This window comes from Carassius gibelio, chromosome B10 (genome assembly GCF_023724105.1).
Source record: "Carassius gibelio isolate Cgi1373 ecotype wild population from Czech Republic chromosome B10, carGib1.2-hapl.c, whole genome shotgun sequence".
NCBI lineage: Eukaryota > Metazoa > Chordata > Actinopteri > Cypriniformes > Cyprinidae > Carassius > Carassius gibelio.
Genome location: NC_068405.1, coordinates 21,430,407 through 21,449,880, shown reverse-complemented (window position 1 = coordinate 21,449,880; position 19,474 = coordinate 21,430,407). Strand labels below are relative to the sequence as shown.

Below are 19,474 nucleotides of genomic sequence, written 5' to 3'. Positions count from 1 at the left end.
GCTGAGGTGTTATGGAGGCCCAGGATGCTTCGATAGCGGCCTTAAGCTCGTCCAGAGTGTTGGGTCTTGCGTCTCTCAACTTTCTCTTCACAGTATCCCACAGATTCTCTATGGGGTTCAGGTCAGGAGAGTTGGCAGGCCAATTGAGCACAGTAATACCATGGTCAGTAAACCATTTACCAGTGGTTTTGGCACTGTGAGCAGGTGCCAGGTCGTGCTGAAAAACAAAATCTTCATCTCCATAAAGCTTTTCAGCAGATGGAAGCATGAAGTGCTCCAAAATCTCCTGATAGCTAGCTGCATTGACCCTGCCCTTGATAAAACACAGTGGACCAACACCAGCAGCTGACATGGCACCCCAGACCATCACTGACTGTGGGTACTTGACACTGGACTTCAGGCATTTTGGCATTTCCTTCTCCCCAGTCTTCCTCCAGACTCTGGCACCTTGACTTCCGAATGACATGCAAAATTTGCTTTCATCCGAAAAAAGTACTTTGGACCACTGAGCAACAGTCCAGTGCTGCTTCTCTGTAGCCCATTTCCTGCACATGCCTGTGCATGGTGGCTCTGGATGTTTCTACTCCAGACTCAGTCCACTTCTTCCGCAGGTCCCCCAAGGTCTGGAATCGGTCCTTCTCCACAATCTTCCTCAGGGTCCGGTCACCTCTTCTAGTTGTGCAGCGTTTTTTGCCACACTTTTTCCTTCCCACAGACTTCCCACTGAGGTGCCTTGATACAGCACTCTGGGAACAGCTTATTCGTTCAGAAATGTCTTTCTTTGTCTTACCCTCTCACTTGAGGGTGTCAATGATGGCCTTCTGGACAGCAGTCAGGTCGGCAGTCTTACCCATGATTGAGGTTTTGAGTAATGAACCAGGGTGGGAGTTTTTAAAAGCCTCAGGAATCTTTTGCAGGTGTTTAGAGTTAATTAGTTGATTCAGATGATTAGGTTAATAGCTCGTTTAGAGAACCTTTTCATGATATGCTAATTTTTTGAGATAGGAATTTTGGGTTTTCATGAGCTGTATGCCAAAATCATCAGTATTAAAACAATAAAAGAGCTGAAATATTTCAGTTGGTGTGCAATGAATCTAAAATATATGAAAGTTTTATTTTTATCATTACATTATGGAAAATAATGAACTTTTTCACAATATGCTAATTTTTTGAGAAGGACCTGTATATACATACATACATACATACATACATACACACACACACAAACACAATCAAATGCTTTAATATTATACATTTCAAAAAATATTATATGATTTCCCCTGGTTAAATAAAGGAACAATAATAATATAATAAAACTAACATAACACTGTACTGACCTAACATGGTTTTTCCATCATGCTTGTGTCCAAAAAATGCCTATGTAAGTCCATTTGGATAAGAGCATTTTTACACATAATACTGACAAATATACTATTTAGTTGAAGTAGCTTACATGAAGCTGAATATAGCCAGGCATTTCTACTAGTACAGCAACGTGAAAAATGATCAGTCAGACTTAAAAACACTTTTAAGTTTCATTGTATCAGACAGTTTTGTAATACTAATTAACAAAGGTTGCAAGACTATTTAGATTGTTTCTGGTAATTGAAATAAATCCGAAATAAAATATAAATATTAGATTAGAAAAACTTCCAATCTAATTTAACTAGATTAATAGTAATAACTGTAAACAACACTGGTATAAGATATCATTATATCCACCTAGAATAACTGTTACTAGAATAACTGAAAAACCTGACAACTTACTGAGAAACGTGCTTGAAAAATGAGCTTGTGCTATATTCCTTTATAATAAATGCTACTATATTTTGTAATCGAATTCAATCAAGTGTTGAATCATTTGCGCCTCGGTCAATGGCGGCTCCTAGTGGACAGATGTTTAAACTACAACAACACTTGCTCATGTTGACCAACAGATGTCAGCAGCGGCTCGTTCACGCGCACGGTGGCATTTCACAAATTTAATTCCCCAACTCCATTAGGAGCGATCAAACTCCATTAAGCAACACCTCCAGTGAAGCATGTAAAATAAATGAGTATTTGTTTCTACGGCAATTCTAATTTCCTTTCCTCTAATGTAACAACTCCTCCAGATATAATGATAATATTGAGGTCTGTCTAAAACTTAGTACATGCTACGTACGTCAATGAAACGCTCTGCACACAGCCACACATCCTAAATGTGACAAGAGTGCACCCAAAAATGAAAATGTTGTCATCATTTACTCACCGTCATGTCTGTTTTGGAGCATGCAAGCTAGTCATTAACACTCTGTGGAGAATAAACAATGTTGTATTTTCCATACAGTAAAACTGTTGAGCTGCAAAATGACTGGAATTGAAGGCAAACCTGAATGACATCTGAAAGATAAGTGAATAATAACTGCATCTGTCCCTCACGCCAATACATCTCATATTTCATACAGATTATTTTAGTGCACTTTTATGAATTATTATTATTTTATTTATTGCCATGTTTGGAGCTTGACAGTCGCTATTCATTTCATTGTGTGGCAAATAGCTCTCTATGGAAGAAAGGAAATTGTATGGTTTCGAAAAAACGAGGATGTGAAAATGACAAAATTATTTTTTGTGTGTGTGAAATATTCCATTAAATTAATTAGATGTTATCTTTACTCAGCGTCATGTTGTATCATACTCTGTTCTCACTCTCAAGAAATGTTAAAGAAGATAGTTTAAAGATGGCTTACAGTTTTCTTACAATTGAAACCCACAGTGACCATGGGCCTGTCAAAATGCACCATCCAAGCTAAAAAAGAACAGTATCAGGACTTTGACTAACATTGTGGTAATGTTATCTTAACGGTGTGAACAACCATTTTAGTTGGATATTTGCCTTTTAATAAATGTTCCTACCTAATACCCGTCTCAGAACGTTCAGAGAACATTCGAAAGTAACATTACCCTAAAATGTAGCGTTACATTAACATTTTTTCAGTGCTACATAACGTTTATAGAATGTTCATTCAGTTGTTCTGCCTTTAAGAACATTCTCAAAATTCCAGCACAAAAATGTTATTTAAATGTTGTCGACATTTTAAACATTACTACTTACAGTTTCAAAACGTTCAGAGAACATAAAAAAAAAATAGTGTTCTCATAATGCTTCTGTAACATTTGCATTACTAGAAATAAAAATTAAACATTCAGAGAATGTTTTTTGTTGTTGTTGGTAACTTAATAGTAACGTTACCAACATTTTCTTAGAACATATTTTTGATAGATGGGATAAAAGCTGTGCATGTGACTTGTAGCTTTGTGTGAGAAACACATAAATGAATTCAAGACACAAATAAAACCATGCACCATTGGACGCATCAATTTCAATTTCACTGATTTGAAAAGATTTACACTTTATAATTGAGCTTGACTGCCCTTAATTATTTTATGGGTGACCTAAACCTTTAAGAATGACCCTGTTTATGAAGCAGGTAACATTTCCCTACTGTGCTCCATCTATGTGTTTCTCTCTCTGCTCTCCATCATTCCTGTCTGTCCATTAGAGCGAGATGCTTCGGGTAGGAGGCTGACCTCCTTACCAACACTGATACAGTCCCCTGGGAGCCGCTCGCCCCATTTAGACATGCTGACTGAGGACTTTCACCGTCTTCTCTCAAACTCCAAACTCTAAACTCAGCTCCTCCGTTTCAGACTTCACATCAGACGGTCAGGATTTCAGAGGGATTTGATTCCATTCAACTTTTAAACCGTGTCCTGGCACAGCACGCTACTTGGATGACTAATGAAGAGAAATGTCAGACTACAGGGAGACACAACAAAAAATATATTAGACTATTTACTTTGCTTATTAGATGCAAGGTTATACAAATCATGTTCGACTTCGAGTTCAGGCCTCTGAAATGGCAAAAATAGGCCAAAAGCAGCTGCATGCTTCACAACATCCGACCAGTGAGGGAAAACATATCGAGTCACACACACACACACACCTACGCAGCTGAAGACAAAGACATCCAGACTAATGTTTGAATAGCAATCCTGCCTGCACACACAGCTGCTCTCATGATTTTTACAATGCGTCAAAATGCAAAGAATAAATAGCAGCAGAGAATACTATTGTTTGTCTTTTTAATTTGATGGTAATGTTTCTTACAGTACATTTTGTGAACAAATCCCTGTACATAAATGATTTTCCCATGAACAACCATAACAGCAATGCAGGTTGTGTACATGCATCCTAGAACAAATGCAACTGGCTTCTCAGGCACATTTCAGTGACATCTGTCAGATAATATGGACGTTTTATGATTGGTTATCCAAAAGATTAATTACAGTATACACTACCAGCAAGATTTCAGTAAGATGTTTTTGAAAGAAGTCTCTTTTGCTCACCAAGGCTGCATTTATTTGATCAAAAATACAGTAAAAATATTGTAATATTGTGAAATTTATTTATAATTTAAAATCTGATTCCGATTCTATCTGAATATATTTCAAAAATGTAATTTATTCCTGTGATGCAAAGCTGAATTTTCAGCATCAGTCTTCATTGTCATATGATCCTTCAGAAATCATTCTAATATGATGATTTGCTGCTCAAGAAACATTTCTATAAATCTATTTATTTAAAATAGAAAATCTTATGTCTTTACTGTTCATTTTGATCACTATCAATGCATCCTTGATAAATAGAAAAAAACCTTATGGACCCCAAACATTTGATTGAATTATTTTAGTGCAATTTATTTAAACATTTAGCGCTAACTTGTGAACTTAAAGACTTGGTGTCTTGAATGCTCAAGCATCGCTATCAAGACATCTGAAGCGTCTTTGGCCCCTCTGAGACCCTCAGCATGTCCTCTGCACATCCTCTGGGTCTTTCGAGTCTTAGACAGACAGGAAGATCACAGCAGAGGCGCTTCAGTCAGGAGCAGACACCTCTGTGCTGTAGCTCAAAGGGACGTCCAGTCTGAGGACGGGTCCAACAACACTGAGCCAAGTCACGATATAGTTCATCCTCCTGAGAACAGATGAGATCATTAGAGCATCTACCCATACTGCAATGCTGCAAATTAAGAAATGATTAGATCTAGTCAGATTTCACTAGCTAAATAGATGGATATGCCAGATCTGATTGATTCATGCCTCACTTTAAATGGAATCTATTGTTCAAGTATTGAGGCAGGATTATTATAAAACAAAACACTTAAAATATCAAAATGAGCCATAAGTGTCTTATGAATATCTATAAAAATGAAAATTAACACACACACACACACACACACACACCCACACATATACATTTTTTTCTGGTCAAGACAGTAACGTTTATTTCATACGTTTAAATATTCACAGCAGTTAAACATTTATTCAGAGTGCTGTCTGATTGCCTCGAAGGATTCCATTGGAAATGCATTATTAAGGAATGAGTCAAAATATATATTTTTCATGGTAATCAACAACACGCGTTAGATGTGTTAACCAAGCTCAAACAGCAGAGCATGATGCAACCAACACCAATGCTATGGGTGAGTTCATGTACCTTGAAAGCATTGCACTGTAAGTGGTTTTGGGAAAATAGTGTGTTATAAATGTAAATTTGAACCTATAGAATATTCATTGCACATAATGCATGACGACTAAAGCTGCAGCAGGGAGAAACTCACTTGTTTTCAGCTTGTGCCAAATCCAGAGCAGGTTTCATAAACTCCTCAGTGCGACATGGATGAAGCATGAAAAATGGTTGGCCCAGTAAAGGATGTTCCTACACACACAGAGAGAGAGAGAGAGATCGTTCAGCTCTTTGTTAATGTCTATTCTGACCTCATTTTTTATTAGGAACAGGTTCTCACTGTCACACGCTGTAACAGCCATTAAACCAATGCCACAAACATGTGTTTTTCCATCTTAACTCACTGTTAACTAGTCAAACGATACTTTTCACAACCTGAATTCAATTACATTCAAAGCTTCAGATAAATTAAAAAGAAAATAACGAGGCAGACTTAAGCAAATCTGCCATGCGACACATGGGCTTCATTGGCACCCTGCTGCTCTCGAACGAATCTCGCACACTGGATGGCACTCATGCACAGCAGAGATGGAGGTATGTCCTATCCCATAATGCCACACCAGAGAGACCTGGTTCACACCATCACAGCAATATTATTATGGAAAATTTGAAGAAGTCATACTTAGGGAGAGGTTTGGAGCAAACAGTACAGCTGATCATAATATAAGAAGAAACAGCCGAGCAACAGAGAAGGACAGCAGCTTGTTGGTGTTTTGTCTCGTTTTCTCATTAGACTACTGTGTGATCGTAATAGCTAGGAAAGTTTTGGTTTAAATTGTGTGCCTTACCCTGGTAAATACGTGCTGAAAGTGGCGTTTGGTTTCGCGTTTGCCTATCGCGGGACTGCCCAGTTTTGGTCTCCTAAATAGTGAGGCTTGGCCAGCTGACTTCAATCACAGGTAATCAGGCAAATACAAAAGCGGTAGGTTTCACCGTGGCAGCGGTCGTGGCAGCCCTCGTGTGAATCCTCCTCATGTAAAGACCATCGACTCTAGCGAGCAAGGACACCGACAGGGCAGTTGAGTATTGCTTTTATCCTCTTTCTTTACTTTTTGTATAGCTTGTTCTCAAATACTTATTTCTTACACTTGTAGTCACTATGTGCTTTAAGATTTCTACAATGACTACTAACACTCGGAGAGCACGCTATGCACATCGCAGGAAGGCCTGTCCAACAAACCTACGGCCTGAACCTCTGACTTCTACTACTACGCTCTCTATTCCAGTTGGTCTCTGGAACTGCCAGTCTGCTGTTAACAAAGCAGACTTCATTTCTTCTATTGCTACTCATTCCGGTCTCAACCTCATGGCATTGGCTGAGACTTGGTTAAAACCTGAAGACACTGCCACTCCCGCAGCCCTCTTCACCTGTTCCCACACTCCTTGTACCTCTGAAAGGGGTGGAGGTACTGGTCTCCTTATATCAAAAGAATGGAAATTTAATCTTCAGCCATTACCTACAGGTAATGGTTCATTTGTATCAAATGTCATTACTGTAACCCACCCTGTTAAAATCCACTTTGTGTTCATTTATCGTACCCCAGGTCAATTGGGACACTTTTTGGAAGGAGTTGGATGTGCTGCTATCAAATTTTCCTGAAGATGGTACTCCTCTGGTACTGCTTGGTGACTGTAACGATAAAAACTCCCTAATCATCGGGAAGAAGGAGGCGGGAACCGGCGCACAATCAAAACATAATTTTAATATTTAAAAATAAACACAAAACAGCACGTCAGCCCCTCACGGCGACTGACGCGCACAAATAAAAGCAAACATAAAATAATATCCCAGGCCTGGTCCTCTCTCGTCCTTCACGGTCGTCACTCCAGTTTTATATCCTTCCATCTCCTACATAGGACTCGATACTGGCGGTGGGGCGCAGGTGTAGCTCATCTCCAATCACTACACCTGGCCTCACTCCTCGTTCCCACGCCTCTCGGCCCCGCCCCACTCGCCACAGTGACTTTAACATCCACCTAGATAAACCCCAGGCTGCTGACTTCAAGACTCTGCTTACCTCATTTGCACACCTCAGACAACTTCCTCATTACTGCTAACCTAGCACTTACTCCTGAAGCAGTACACACTCCAACACAGGTCACCTTTCGACGGAACCTATGCTCAAGTCTCTCTATCTCGCCTATCTTCTGTGGTTTCATCCTCTCTTCCACCATTCTCTCAGTTTTCAGCTCTGGACACGAACAGTGCTACTACACTCTTTGCTCCACTTTAACATCTTGCTTGGACAACTTTTGCCCTCTGTTGTCTAGACCAGCATGCACTGCCCCATCTGCCCCCTGGCTGTCCAAGGTTTTCACATCACTCTAAACTCAGGGCTGCAGAGAGGAAATGGCAGAAATCAAGAAACTCTATCGACCTCAGTGTGTATCAGTTTCTCCTTTCTCCCTACTCTGCAAATGTCTTCACAGCTAAAACATCCTACTACCACAACAAAATTAACAGCTATTGTGACGCTCGGACACTCTTCAAAACTTTCTCTTCTCTTCTTAATCCTCCTCCACCACCTCCTCCATTGACTCTTACAGTGGACGACTTTGCAGTTTTCTTCACAAATAAGACAAGAACCATCAGTGACCAATTCTCCACACCGCAGACTGAGGACAACTTCACAATGACCGACGCACACTCTTTCTCCTCCTTCTCCCCACTCTCAGAGATGGACGTTTCCAAACTTCTCCTGTCCAATCATCCTACTACTTGTCCACGTGATCCAATCCCCATTCCCCGTCTTCAAGCGATCTCTTCTTCAGTCATACCTTCGCTTACTCACAATATCAACTCCTCTCTTCACTCTGGAACATTTCCCTCAGCATTTAAGCAGACTCGGGTAAGCCCACTGTTTAAGAAACCATCTCTAAATCCAGCGCTTCTTGAAAACTACAGACCGGTATCCCTTCTTCCATTCATTGCAAAGACACTGAAGCGAGCTGTGTTCAACCAGCTTTCTATGTTCCTTGTACAGAAAAACCTCCTGGACAGCAACCAATCTGGCGTCAAAAGTGGCCAGTCAACTGAGACTTCTCTGCTCTCGGTTACTAAAGCCCTTCGACTGGCAAGAGCAGCTTCAAAATCCTCAGTACTCGTCTTACTGGACCTGTCTGCTGCTTTTGACGCCATTAAATCACCAGATTCTCCTGTCCCCTCTTAGAAAGATGGGCATCTCTGGAACCGCACTCCTGTGGGTTAAGTCCTACCTCTCTGACAGATCCTTCAGTGTGTCAAAGTCACACCACCTTGCTACTGGGGTTCCTCAAGGCTCAGTACTTGGAACACTTCTCTTCTCCAACTACATGACATCATTAGGATCTGTCATTCAGAAGCATGGCTCTTCTTATCACTGCTACGCTGATGCCACCCAACTATACTTCTCATTCCAACCAGATGACCCGACAGTAGCTGCTCTCATTTCAGCCTGTCTGAGTGACATTTCTAGCTGGATGAATGACCAACACCTTCAGCTTAACCTTACGAAGACAGAACTCCTGGTGATTCCAGCAAACCCATTGCTTCATCACAACTTCTCTATACAGCTGGGTTCGTCAACTATTACTCCTTCGACGACACGGTCCTGCAGATTTGCCTTATACAACATTAGGAAGATTAGACCCTTCCTGTCAGAGCAAGCCACCCAACTTCTTGTCCAAGCTCTTGTTCTCTCCAGACTGGACTATTGTAATGCTCTCCTGGCAGGCCTTCCTGCATGTACTGTCAAGCCTCTGCAACTGATCCAAAAAAAGCTCACGTTACTCCTCTCCTCATCAGGTTACACTGGCTACCAGTAGCCGCTCACATCAAATTCAAGGTACTGATGCTTGCCTACAAGACGACCACTAGCACGGCACCAACATACCTAAACTCACTGGTTAAACCTTATGTGCCCTCCAGATGTGCTCTGCAAGTGAACGCCACCTTGTGGTGCCATCTCAAAGAAATTCAAAATCACCCTCACGGTCCTTCCCCTGGACTGCGCCCAGCTGGAGGAATGACCTCCTAATCTCAATTCGTACAGCTGAGTCTTTACTCATTTTCAAGAAACATCTAAAAACTCATCTTTTTTGCCAGCACTTTTAATAGCAATAATAGCACTAATAATAGCACTTTTCCTTCTTTTCATAACCTGTTATGCGTTCTGTACTAGACTAACTGAGACTTGTCATGGCACTTGTATACTGTTGTTGTTCTCTTGTTGACCTGACTGCTTCTATTATTTCCATTTGTAAGTCGCTTTGGATAAAATAGTTTGCTAAATGATTAAATATAACTTCTAAGCTTTCCTCTTGAATCAACATGAAAAAAACATCTACAATCAATTTAAGTTCCATAATCAAGATTTTTTTTAAAATGTAAATCTGAAAGAAGAAAGTTACCAATATTCCTAGGATAGCTTGAGTGCGAGTAAATCACGTGCCAATTTAGTCATTTGTGACATAATGTTGATTTCCGAGAAAGAAAAAAAGTTTGACTTAATTTTGTCTCCTTTTTTTTATTCTTATGAATTTTACTCTGAAGATGGTTCTGCCACAAAAAAGTACTACTATTAATTACTTTACACTACTGTACATACTGTTACTGTATGTACAAGCCAAAAAAATAATTTACACATGAAGACATGGAGTGTATCTGTGATAATAAATGCTTTAGAATCTAATTTAAATGAACAGAATCAATTGCTGAAATAAATAACTGAGATAAAAACTGTCAGTGTCTTTCTGTGGTGAGAGACGCAGTTCCTTTATGCATAAATACTTGAATATTTTCCACAAAAACAGTTCCTTTATGCATAAATACTGACCACACAAACACAGATGAGGAACACAAACACAGTTCATTCCAGGAGAGATAGTTAGTTTATGGACATCTTGATGACACCGAAACTGTCAGACAGTCTAAACGAACATAAAGAAAAGGGCACAACTCAGAAAATGCACAGAGAAGATGCAAAAAGTGAAACATTGATGATGTCTAAGAATATGTCAATGTTGTCAGAGGTCAAGTCAGAAAAGAGATCCAGAAATGAGTATCCAGTCAGATTCTGAACTCACAGGTACTGAGATTAATCATAAATACATAGTTTTTCCTAATTTAAAATTATGTTTCATAGTTAAAGGTGCAATAGGTGATTTATCTTCAGAAAATGTTTTTGTTATACTGGTTGAAAGTCTCCTCACATCCTGATAGCAATCATTAAAGGTCCCGTTATTCGTGATCCCATGTTTTAAACTTTAGTTAGTGTGTAATGTTGTTGTTAGAGTATAAATAATGTCTGTAAAATTCTAAAGCTCAAAGTTCAATGCCAAGTGAGATATTTTAACAGAATTTGCCTACAACGAACGACCAGTTTGGATTACATCCCTCTACTTCCTGCAGTAATGACGTCACTAAAACCATTTTTTGACTAACCTCTGGCCACAGGAAAACACAAAAAGGGGGCGTGGTCTTGTTGCGCTCCCAAGGAGGAGGAGGAAGAGTTGTGTTTGAAGAGTGCTTTCGTCACCATGTCATCGAAACGTTGTTATTCTCATCTCGGAGTCCAATCACCTTTGTTTGGGCTTCCCAGGGATGCTGTACTTAGAGATCAATGGTTACAATTTATGTTTAACTCGGTTCACGAAAATTCTAATCCACATGTAAAACTATGTGCAGCACATTTTGCTGAGGACAGCTTCCTCAATCTCAATCAGTTTAATGGCGTATTTGCAAAAGATTATTTTTGAAAAATGGAGCAGTTCCCTCTTTGGAGAAGGCGTTGTTTATGGACCACAACCAGTAAGTGTATTTTATTATTTAAGTTGGTGCGTTTAACAGTTTCTGTAACTTATTACACAAAGGGCAACGTTGTTTACCTTTGTTAACTAGATGGTAGGGCTGTGCAAAAAAAATCTTACGCGATTTTCATGCGCATGTCAGAAGTAAACGCGTTCTGTGATTAGAAGTACATCTCCAGCACGTGCGTTCAGATCAGCATTGCCAGGTTTTCAAATCCTGCCCACAATCAGAACTCATTACGTATTTCTGAAGGAGGGACTTTATGAAACAAGGAAGTCATGAGCCCGTTTTTATGACAGTGAAAACAGCGGTATACAGATAAGTGAATGGTGTGAAAAATACTGTGTTTTTTTACACGCGAAACATGAACACGTTATATTGCACACTGTAAACACAATCAAAGCTAAAAAAAACACGAAAAATGTGACCTTTAAGTTAAGTGGTTTAAATGTATTTATCTGTATTTATATATCCTGTGGAAGGCGTAGGACCAAGAAATGTACGTCCAATCGAAATGGTCTGTCCGAGCCGAATTCGGTTCCCAATTCCAGTGCTCGTGCACATATTTTTACATGTCTCGCTTAGTTAACACACCTGATTCAGATGACCAACTTGAGAAATGTGAATGAACTGTGTTACAAATGACATGATCCCTAGACAGTGTTCATTGCCTATTGTACCTTTAAATGACTATTTCAACTGCACTGAAAATGTCTGTAATTGTGATTGACAGTGTGGATAAATGTTTCAGTCAGAAGATAGGGAAGACAGTTGATATCTGCACCAGTGCTGAGGCTGAAGAGATATGAAACATAAGAAAGACGGAGGACTTCAACACACCGGAAACTCAAACACCTCAACACACAGCTAACTGAAATGAACTGAGTTTACTCACGACAAAATAGGCATTTTTTTTCCATATATGAACTGTGTTTTATTAGGTGAACTGAGGAAGTGATTTCGTGAAGATCAAAAACTACAGAGCAGCTCCAGTGAATTCAGTGCTGTGTGTGTGTGTGTTCAGATTGCAGTCATAGTGTTGTGTCCACATCCATACAGTGAGCACAAACTACACCAAAGACACCAAAATTCAGTTACACAAAACAATCCAAGATTTTACCCCTGATGGCTTTACACATAAACATGCAAACTGTGGCAATGATCAAGTTTTTTCACATGTTTATTAATGGACATTATGTTTTTTGAGGAAATGTATTAGCAGTTTTTGTCAATACCTGAGGGAAGGGATTACGTGATAATCTATTCAATTAAACCACATTTACCAAACTAAGCATTGCTGAAGGTGAAGCTCCTTTCTGCATAAATACTGGGCACACAAACGCTGATGAGGAACACAACACAGAAGAAAGACTAGTGTTCTCGGAAACATTAGTGAAAAGTGTAGCTAACACCAGCAAAATGCACAGAGAGAATGGACAAAGGGCTGATGATGTGTACATTAATATTGACACTGTAAATCGTCAATCTGGAAAAGAGATCGCGGACTGTAACACAACAAGAATCCAGTCCTCTGGACTCCCAGGTACTGAGATTAATCATGAATAGATTTCATCACACAGACATAATAGTACAGATTTTATCACTTATTGCACTTTTTGCATGTTTTCAGTTGCTGTGAGCAGTTTTAAATGAATAAAAAAAGTGAACAGAGTTACATTTGTTCCTGGTTAGGAAGTGATTGTGTGAAGATGTTAAGCTCCAGAGCTGCTGAAGTGTGTTTGCTGCTGCTGTGTGTTCTTCTGCTGACAGCAATCCTAGTGCTGTGTGTCCTCTTCACTCGAGAAAGACAACTACCCAACAACAGCAATTTCACAGAAGAGAGAGGTCAGCTACTAACCAAGATGATCGATCTAATTCAACTAAACGTCCAGTTAGTTCAAGAGAAACATGAACTGACAACGTTTTTTCAAGGTATTCTGCAACTACACTGAAATCACACAAATATTCAATGATGCAACACGTAAAAAAAAATAGGTTGTGTATTTTTTGTGGATGACAATAATGAGCTAATGGTTAAGCTGGATGTTCACAGATGGCTGGATTTACTATCAATTCAGTCTTTATTACGTTTCCACTGAGATGAAGAACTGGACCGAGAGCAGAAGATACTGTACAGAGAGAGGAGCAGATCTAGTGATCATTAATAACAGCCAAAAACAAGTGAGTGAATCTTAACCACTGACTTAACATTATTTTGGGGACACGTTTACTGCATTGAAAAACAAATAATAATAATAATTTTGATAGGAGAAAGAAAACGTTTAAATTGTACCTGTATTCAGAACAGAATAAGATAAAAACTATAATGGCATTTGTTATAAACAACATAGGCCTATAAACATCTATGCTATAAATATGTTTTATTCTCTGACGCAATCATGGGTATTGTCCTTATCACACCAGAAAAATCTAAATATTCTGTAATTTCTGGTCATAAAGACAGGAGTAAGACATCTATTGAAACTGTAAAGGGTTTACTTTTATTTATGCATTCAATAAAAACAATACCATGCCTTTTTGTTCCTATAATATGTTATTTTATTCTGTTTTCCTCCATTTTCCATGTGCATGCAATTCTAAATCACTGAAAAGAAAAACATCTACATGTTTTAATGGGTCACAAACTTATCTGTTGTAATTTAATTTAAATCGGATTTAACATTTTAATTTAGTTGATTAATGGATAGGAATTAGGAAATATATATTGTTTACGAGTTTGTTCAGATTGCGGAACGTAGGTGCATTTCAGTGACTTTAGTGTAAAATCTGAGCACATTTAGATTTGCGTTTTGGAAATGCATTTTTAAGTGGTCAAAAGTGGAGGAGCTGAAAACATTTTAGACCCCATTCCACTTGTATTTAGCACTGTCTTCTTGTCATCTTGATTCTAAGTATAAACAGGGATTATCATTTTTTTTTTTCCCCTTTCATCTTTTTTTTAGGAATTGGTAAAGAAAATATCCTGTGGAGCTCAAACCTGGATTGGTCTGACTGACGATGATGTGAATGGCACATGGACATGGGTTGATGGCAGCACACTGACCTCTGGGTGAGAAATCACTGAATTTAACTGATTATTATTATTATTATATATATATATATATATATATATATATATATATATATATATATATTTTATATATATATATATATATATATATATATATATATATATATATATATATATATATATATATATATATATATATATATATATATATATATAAAGATGCACAGAGTATCATATCAGACAGAAAGTAGCACTGAACATCTAATGATGATCTGTAAATGCAGGTTCTGGAGGCCCGACGAGCCCAATGGACATTTAAGAGAGAACTGTACTGTCACTCATTCATCAGGATGGGCTGATTATTCATGTACTATCTTGTTCAAATGGATCTGTGAGAAGAAACATTTTAAATGACTTGTTTATTTTAAGTGTAGACATGCATTTAGCATCATGACATTTACAATTTTTCTCTTACTTCCTTTATAATGTTAAGTCATTTTTAATGAATAAAGTCTTGGAATCATTAACTTACTTCTGGTAATGCCAGTATAAGCTATTCATGCTTCAAGTCATGGTATTGAGGGTGGAGAGAGCACTGTACAGTCCCTCCAGAAAAACGTGATTATGCGATCGCTTGATTTAATGCATAATCAGCCAAAGGCCGCATATTTATGCGGGGTCGCACTTTTTCAAATATGCCGCTCTTTTGCCGCATAAATTACCGATTTCAGAAAGCAAAATATGCGGGGCTAGCATGATTTCATAATCCCTGTATTTTCGTTGCAAAAAAACTCACATATATATTAGCAGAAAGTTGAAAAATGTTGCGTTTACTTCACACAAGTAAAGCGCCATTTTCCCCTATTGCCATGGGAAACTTATGAAGTGACGTAATTACATGACGTGAACATCATCTGCAAACCTCGCGGTGAAACCAGGGTGAAACTTGAAGCGCGCAAATCATTCTTATTTGCCAACAAAAATAAGCGCAAAAGAAAGCGCGAAGCAGTTTCCCGATTTGTTACATGACAGTGGAGCCAAATTATATTGCGAGAACTTGCGAAAACTGCGGTTTGATGAAATAGAGAAAAAAAAGGTGATTCCCCCAACACCCCCTTCTCACTAGGCTACTAACTCTGTTTTAGTTTCATTCAGAAGTTGATGCAACTTTACAGTTGTAAGATTGCACTTTTTTGTTACAGAACAGTACCAAAAACTTAATTGTAATTATATTAGTTGTATGTAAAATAATTTACGTTGCAGTAAGAGATTGCAACTTAAATATTCTGTGATTTAGTATGCTCGCTTATCATAGGAAGTAATAAGAAATTACTCTTTACATTAAGGTAGTAGCCAAAACATCAAACCGCAGTTTAAGTTCATGCAATTTCATAGCATAAATTGCAAAAATATCCCGCATATTCAATCGAATTTTTTAAGAAAACGTGGCGCAAAATCAAGGATTTTTGCCCGCAACAATCACAAAAAAAATCTGCGTTTTTCTGGAGGGTCTGGACTGTACATGCACACCCCCCCCACCCACACTTCCTGTCTGCTCAAGACTCGAACTCACAACCCTTATATATATATATATATATACACACAGTGGTGGCTGTGTATTTTGTTAGTTTGATTGCTTCGATTGTCCTCTTTTGTAAGTAGCTTTGGATAAATGTAATGCAAATGATCACTTTAAACATATTTACATGACATACTGTATCACAAGTATATTTTGTTTATAAAGTCTTAAAAATATAGTTGACGGGTAGCTAACTGAGCAATAAATGCCAAAAGACTTGGTTTAACTAACTTTAATAGATCTGCCACAAAAGTTACGTACATAAATTGCTGTTAAAACACTGATGAAAGAGCATATACTGTAAATGCAGCCACTGCAAAAACCATAAACACAAACTGTCTGGAATGCTGATGTACCAGCAATTATCAAAAGCCCCTAAAAAGACGCCTACAGTAAAGACACGAGGTGTATCTGTGATAATATCTCGTTTAAATAAACATAGTCCATATTGCTGAAACAAATATTTCCAGTTTCCTATTGCGGTAAGTTAAAGTTCCCCTTACGCAAAATGCTTAAAAGTTTCCACAAAAAGAGTTCCTTTCTGCATGAATACTGGCTACACAAACACAGACAAGGAACACAACACTCCAGGTTCACTCCAGGAGAGAAAGTAATTTTTATGATTCCAAAACTGTCTGACAGTCTAAGTGAAATAACCAAAAAGGGTTTTACTCCAGAAATGCACAGAAATGAATAATATCTACAAAACTGTTACATTACAATAGGTACATTTGGAAAAGACATCACAGACCATACAGCAACAAGTATCCAGTCATCTGAACTCTCAGGTACTGAGAATAATTAAAGATATATTGAGCACACAGTTTGAACCGAAAGAAAAACAGTAAAAATGCAAAATGCATGAATATTTCCTCTTTTCGGGTTCATAAGTGATAAATCTATGTAATACATACATGATTTTAAGTGTTGAGTATTCATAGATGAGTGTTTTAATTGAAGTGGCTGGAGGAAGACTGCAAGGTCCAATGGCACCACTTTCGACAAAAACTTTGCTGTCAGTAAGCACCGTTTTAATCCAGTTATCCAAAACCTCAAAAAAAAATAAAAAATAATAAAAAATCTCCTCTACTCTGCAAATAAAAACAACCTCAATGCACTGTCACCATCTGCATAAAAATTCACAACATCAACTGTCTGGATGCATTACTCTGTTACCGTTCAAGCACTGAAGACGTGCTGACTTTTCAAATTCCCTCGACGAGACCTCACTGTTAGCATCAGTGGTACCATAGGCGTAAATCCCAGGGGGGAACGGGACCCCCCCCCCATCTAAGCTCCCCGCCCCTAAAATTATGATTAAAAACAATGCGGTGTATTGTGAATAATGTTTTATACTTTAAATAATTGTGTAAGTAGTACAACAACACAAATGCAGGGAAAATGCGTTTTAAGTTTAGAAAGATTTTTTTATTTTACAATTTACAAAACAGACTATATATATATATATATATATATATATATATATATATATATATATATATATATATATATATATATATATATATATATATATATATACATACACACAAACACACACATTTTTTTTTTTACATTGAGTTAGTTTTTTTCTTACAATTTTGCATTTATATCTCACAATTTTGAATCCACAATTCTGAATTCTTAGATTTGCAAGTAAACATTTCGCATTTCTTGAGCTTATATTCTTGTCGCAATTTTTTTTCTCAGACTAGCGAGAAACAAACCCTGAATTCAGACTTTTTTTCTTACAATTTTTACATTTCGCAATTCTGAAATTTTATCAGCCACTTCTGACTTGTTTTCACATTTGTTACATTGTTTCCCATGAAATTCAGTTTTTTCCCCCCAATTTCCGGCTTAGTTGTTCTTGATTTCGTTTATTCATTTTTTGACATTCCGTGTTATACAGTAAATTCCATTTTTGACCAGATTCTGCAATTCCGTCCGCGTTTTCCGCATCACGAAAATCATAGGGCCCTAAGAATACAAAACAGGTTATAACTATTTTTATCTCATAATTCTAACTTTTTTTTTCTCACAACTGTGAATTTAAATAATTATTATTATTTATTTTTTTGCTAAAAAATAAAATGTTATTTTATATCTCAGAATTTAACCTTTGTTTCTTGCAACTGAAAGGAAAATCCAGATTTTTTAATAATTAATTTTCCATAAATTTGAATTATTTCCAATAATACAGTCTCAGACTACATGCACACAGTCAACCGTTTGGGCCTGAGTCCTCAAGAGAGAAGTGTTCTGTGCTGTCCTAATCGGTTATGCTAAGAATGCAATTTGGGTTTGAGAAAATTGGGCAGATAAAAAGGAGACTGAGAGATATAAGGGAGCAAAAACAGAGAGGAAAGCGAGAGACCGAGCGAGAGATAAGGAGAGAGAGTCCATTGGCGTCACTGCTCGTAAGGCCTTGATGTGAGTCACTCATGTTTACCTGCGTCAGATGCAGCAATGTTCCATCTCCTGAGAACCTCAGACCCTCAATCCTTCCCAAGTCTCTCCCTTTTCTCTAATATCCTACACTGCTTCTAATCAGCCTTTTTCTGCATCTATTTTTCCACTCTCTCTCCATCCATTCAATATCTCTCTGTAATCACGCCTACTGCTCTGCATCCCTTGCAGCCTAAAAAAAGATCAGCAGCAAACAGCCAGAGTCAGTTTTTCCAAACACTCCAGAAGATTTAAGAAGTGGGAATGCCAGAAAGTTTGATATACATCACAGCTTGTTCTCGCCAATAACCGCCCACTATAACAGGAACAGCCATCTGATTAACATGTCAACTGACCAACCACAGTTAGGCTTTCATCCCAAAATTTTCAAATAAGCAACTAAAACTTAGGTAGATTTAGGGCATAAGGGAACACGTTAAGAAAGGCTACCTCTGATGTTGATTTGACCACTTTTTTAAGGTCAGAGTAAATCTGAAATCAATGATTTTACAATAACAACCTAGAATAAAATAAAACGACATCATTTTCAAACAGCACAAAAGTCTCCAGTGATGATTCTGAGCATTTTAAAATGTAATATACTCTAATTACAATTACTTAATTTTTGGGATCTGATTTTGTAATCCAGATTACCGTATTTTTCGGACTATAAGTCGCACCTGAGTATAAATAGCATCACTCCAAAAATACATCATGATGAGAAAAAAAACTGGACTACAAGTCGCATTTATTTAGAACCAAGAACCAAGAGAAAACATTACCGTCTCCAGCCGCGAGAGGGCGCTCTATGTCTTCAGTGTAGGCTACAAGAGCACTGAGCAGCATAGAGCGCCCTCTAGCGGCTGTAGATGGTAATGTTTTCTCTTGGATCATTTCTCTCGGTTCATGTCAAATTAATTTTGATAAATAAGTCACACCTGACTATAAGTCGCAGGACCAGCCAAACTATGAAAAAAAGTGCGACTTATAGTCCGGAAAATACGGTACATGTAATCAGTTACTACCCAGCACTGATTGCATATTATTTTCTTTTCAATT

At 37.9% G+C, this 19,474-nt stretch overlaps 1 protein-coding gene and 1 long non-coding RNA gene across 7 annotated transcripts in view; one reads left to right on the top strand and one right to left on the bottom strand.

The window, feature by feature from the left end:
• Positions 1-4,111: 4,111 nt before the first annotated feature.
• The window catches only part of LOC127966031 (ubiquitin-like-conjugating enzyme ATG10), a 33,312-nt gene continuing 17,949 nt past the window's right edge, over positions 4,112-19,474 (bottom strand). For 4 of the 6 annotated variants that reach the window (XM_052566821.1, XM_052566820.1, XM_052566817.1 and 1 more), the window contains exons 6-7: positions 5,667-5,764; positions 4,112-5,020 (exon numbers count right to left, since the gene is read on the bottom strand). In XM_052566821.1, coding sequence (XP_052422781.1) covers positions 4,921-5,020; positions 5,667-5,764 — 198 coding nt within the window. In that variant the 3' untranslated portion in view covers positions 4,112-4,920. Of the gene's footprint in view, positions 5,021-5,666; positions 5,765-14,853; positions 17,276-17,521; positions 17,948-19,474 lie in introns of those variants that run through there. The other 2 variants (XM_052566822.1, XM_052566819.1) reach the window with 2 other exon arrangements.
• LOC127966034 (uncharacterized) lies at positions 13,412-14,843 on the top strand. Its single transcript, XR_008155535.1, has 3 exons — positions 13,412-13,541; positions 14,324-14,430; positions 14,676-14,843. It is a non-coding gene; the product is annotated as an uncharacterized LOC127966034 (long non-coding RNA).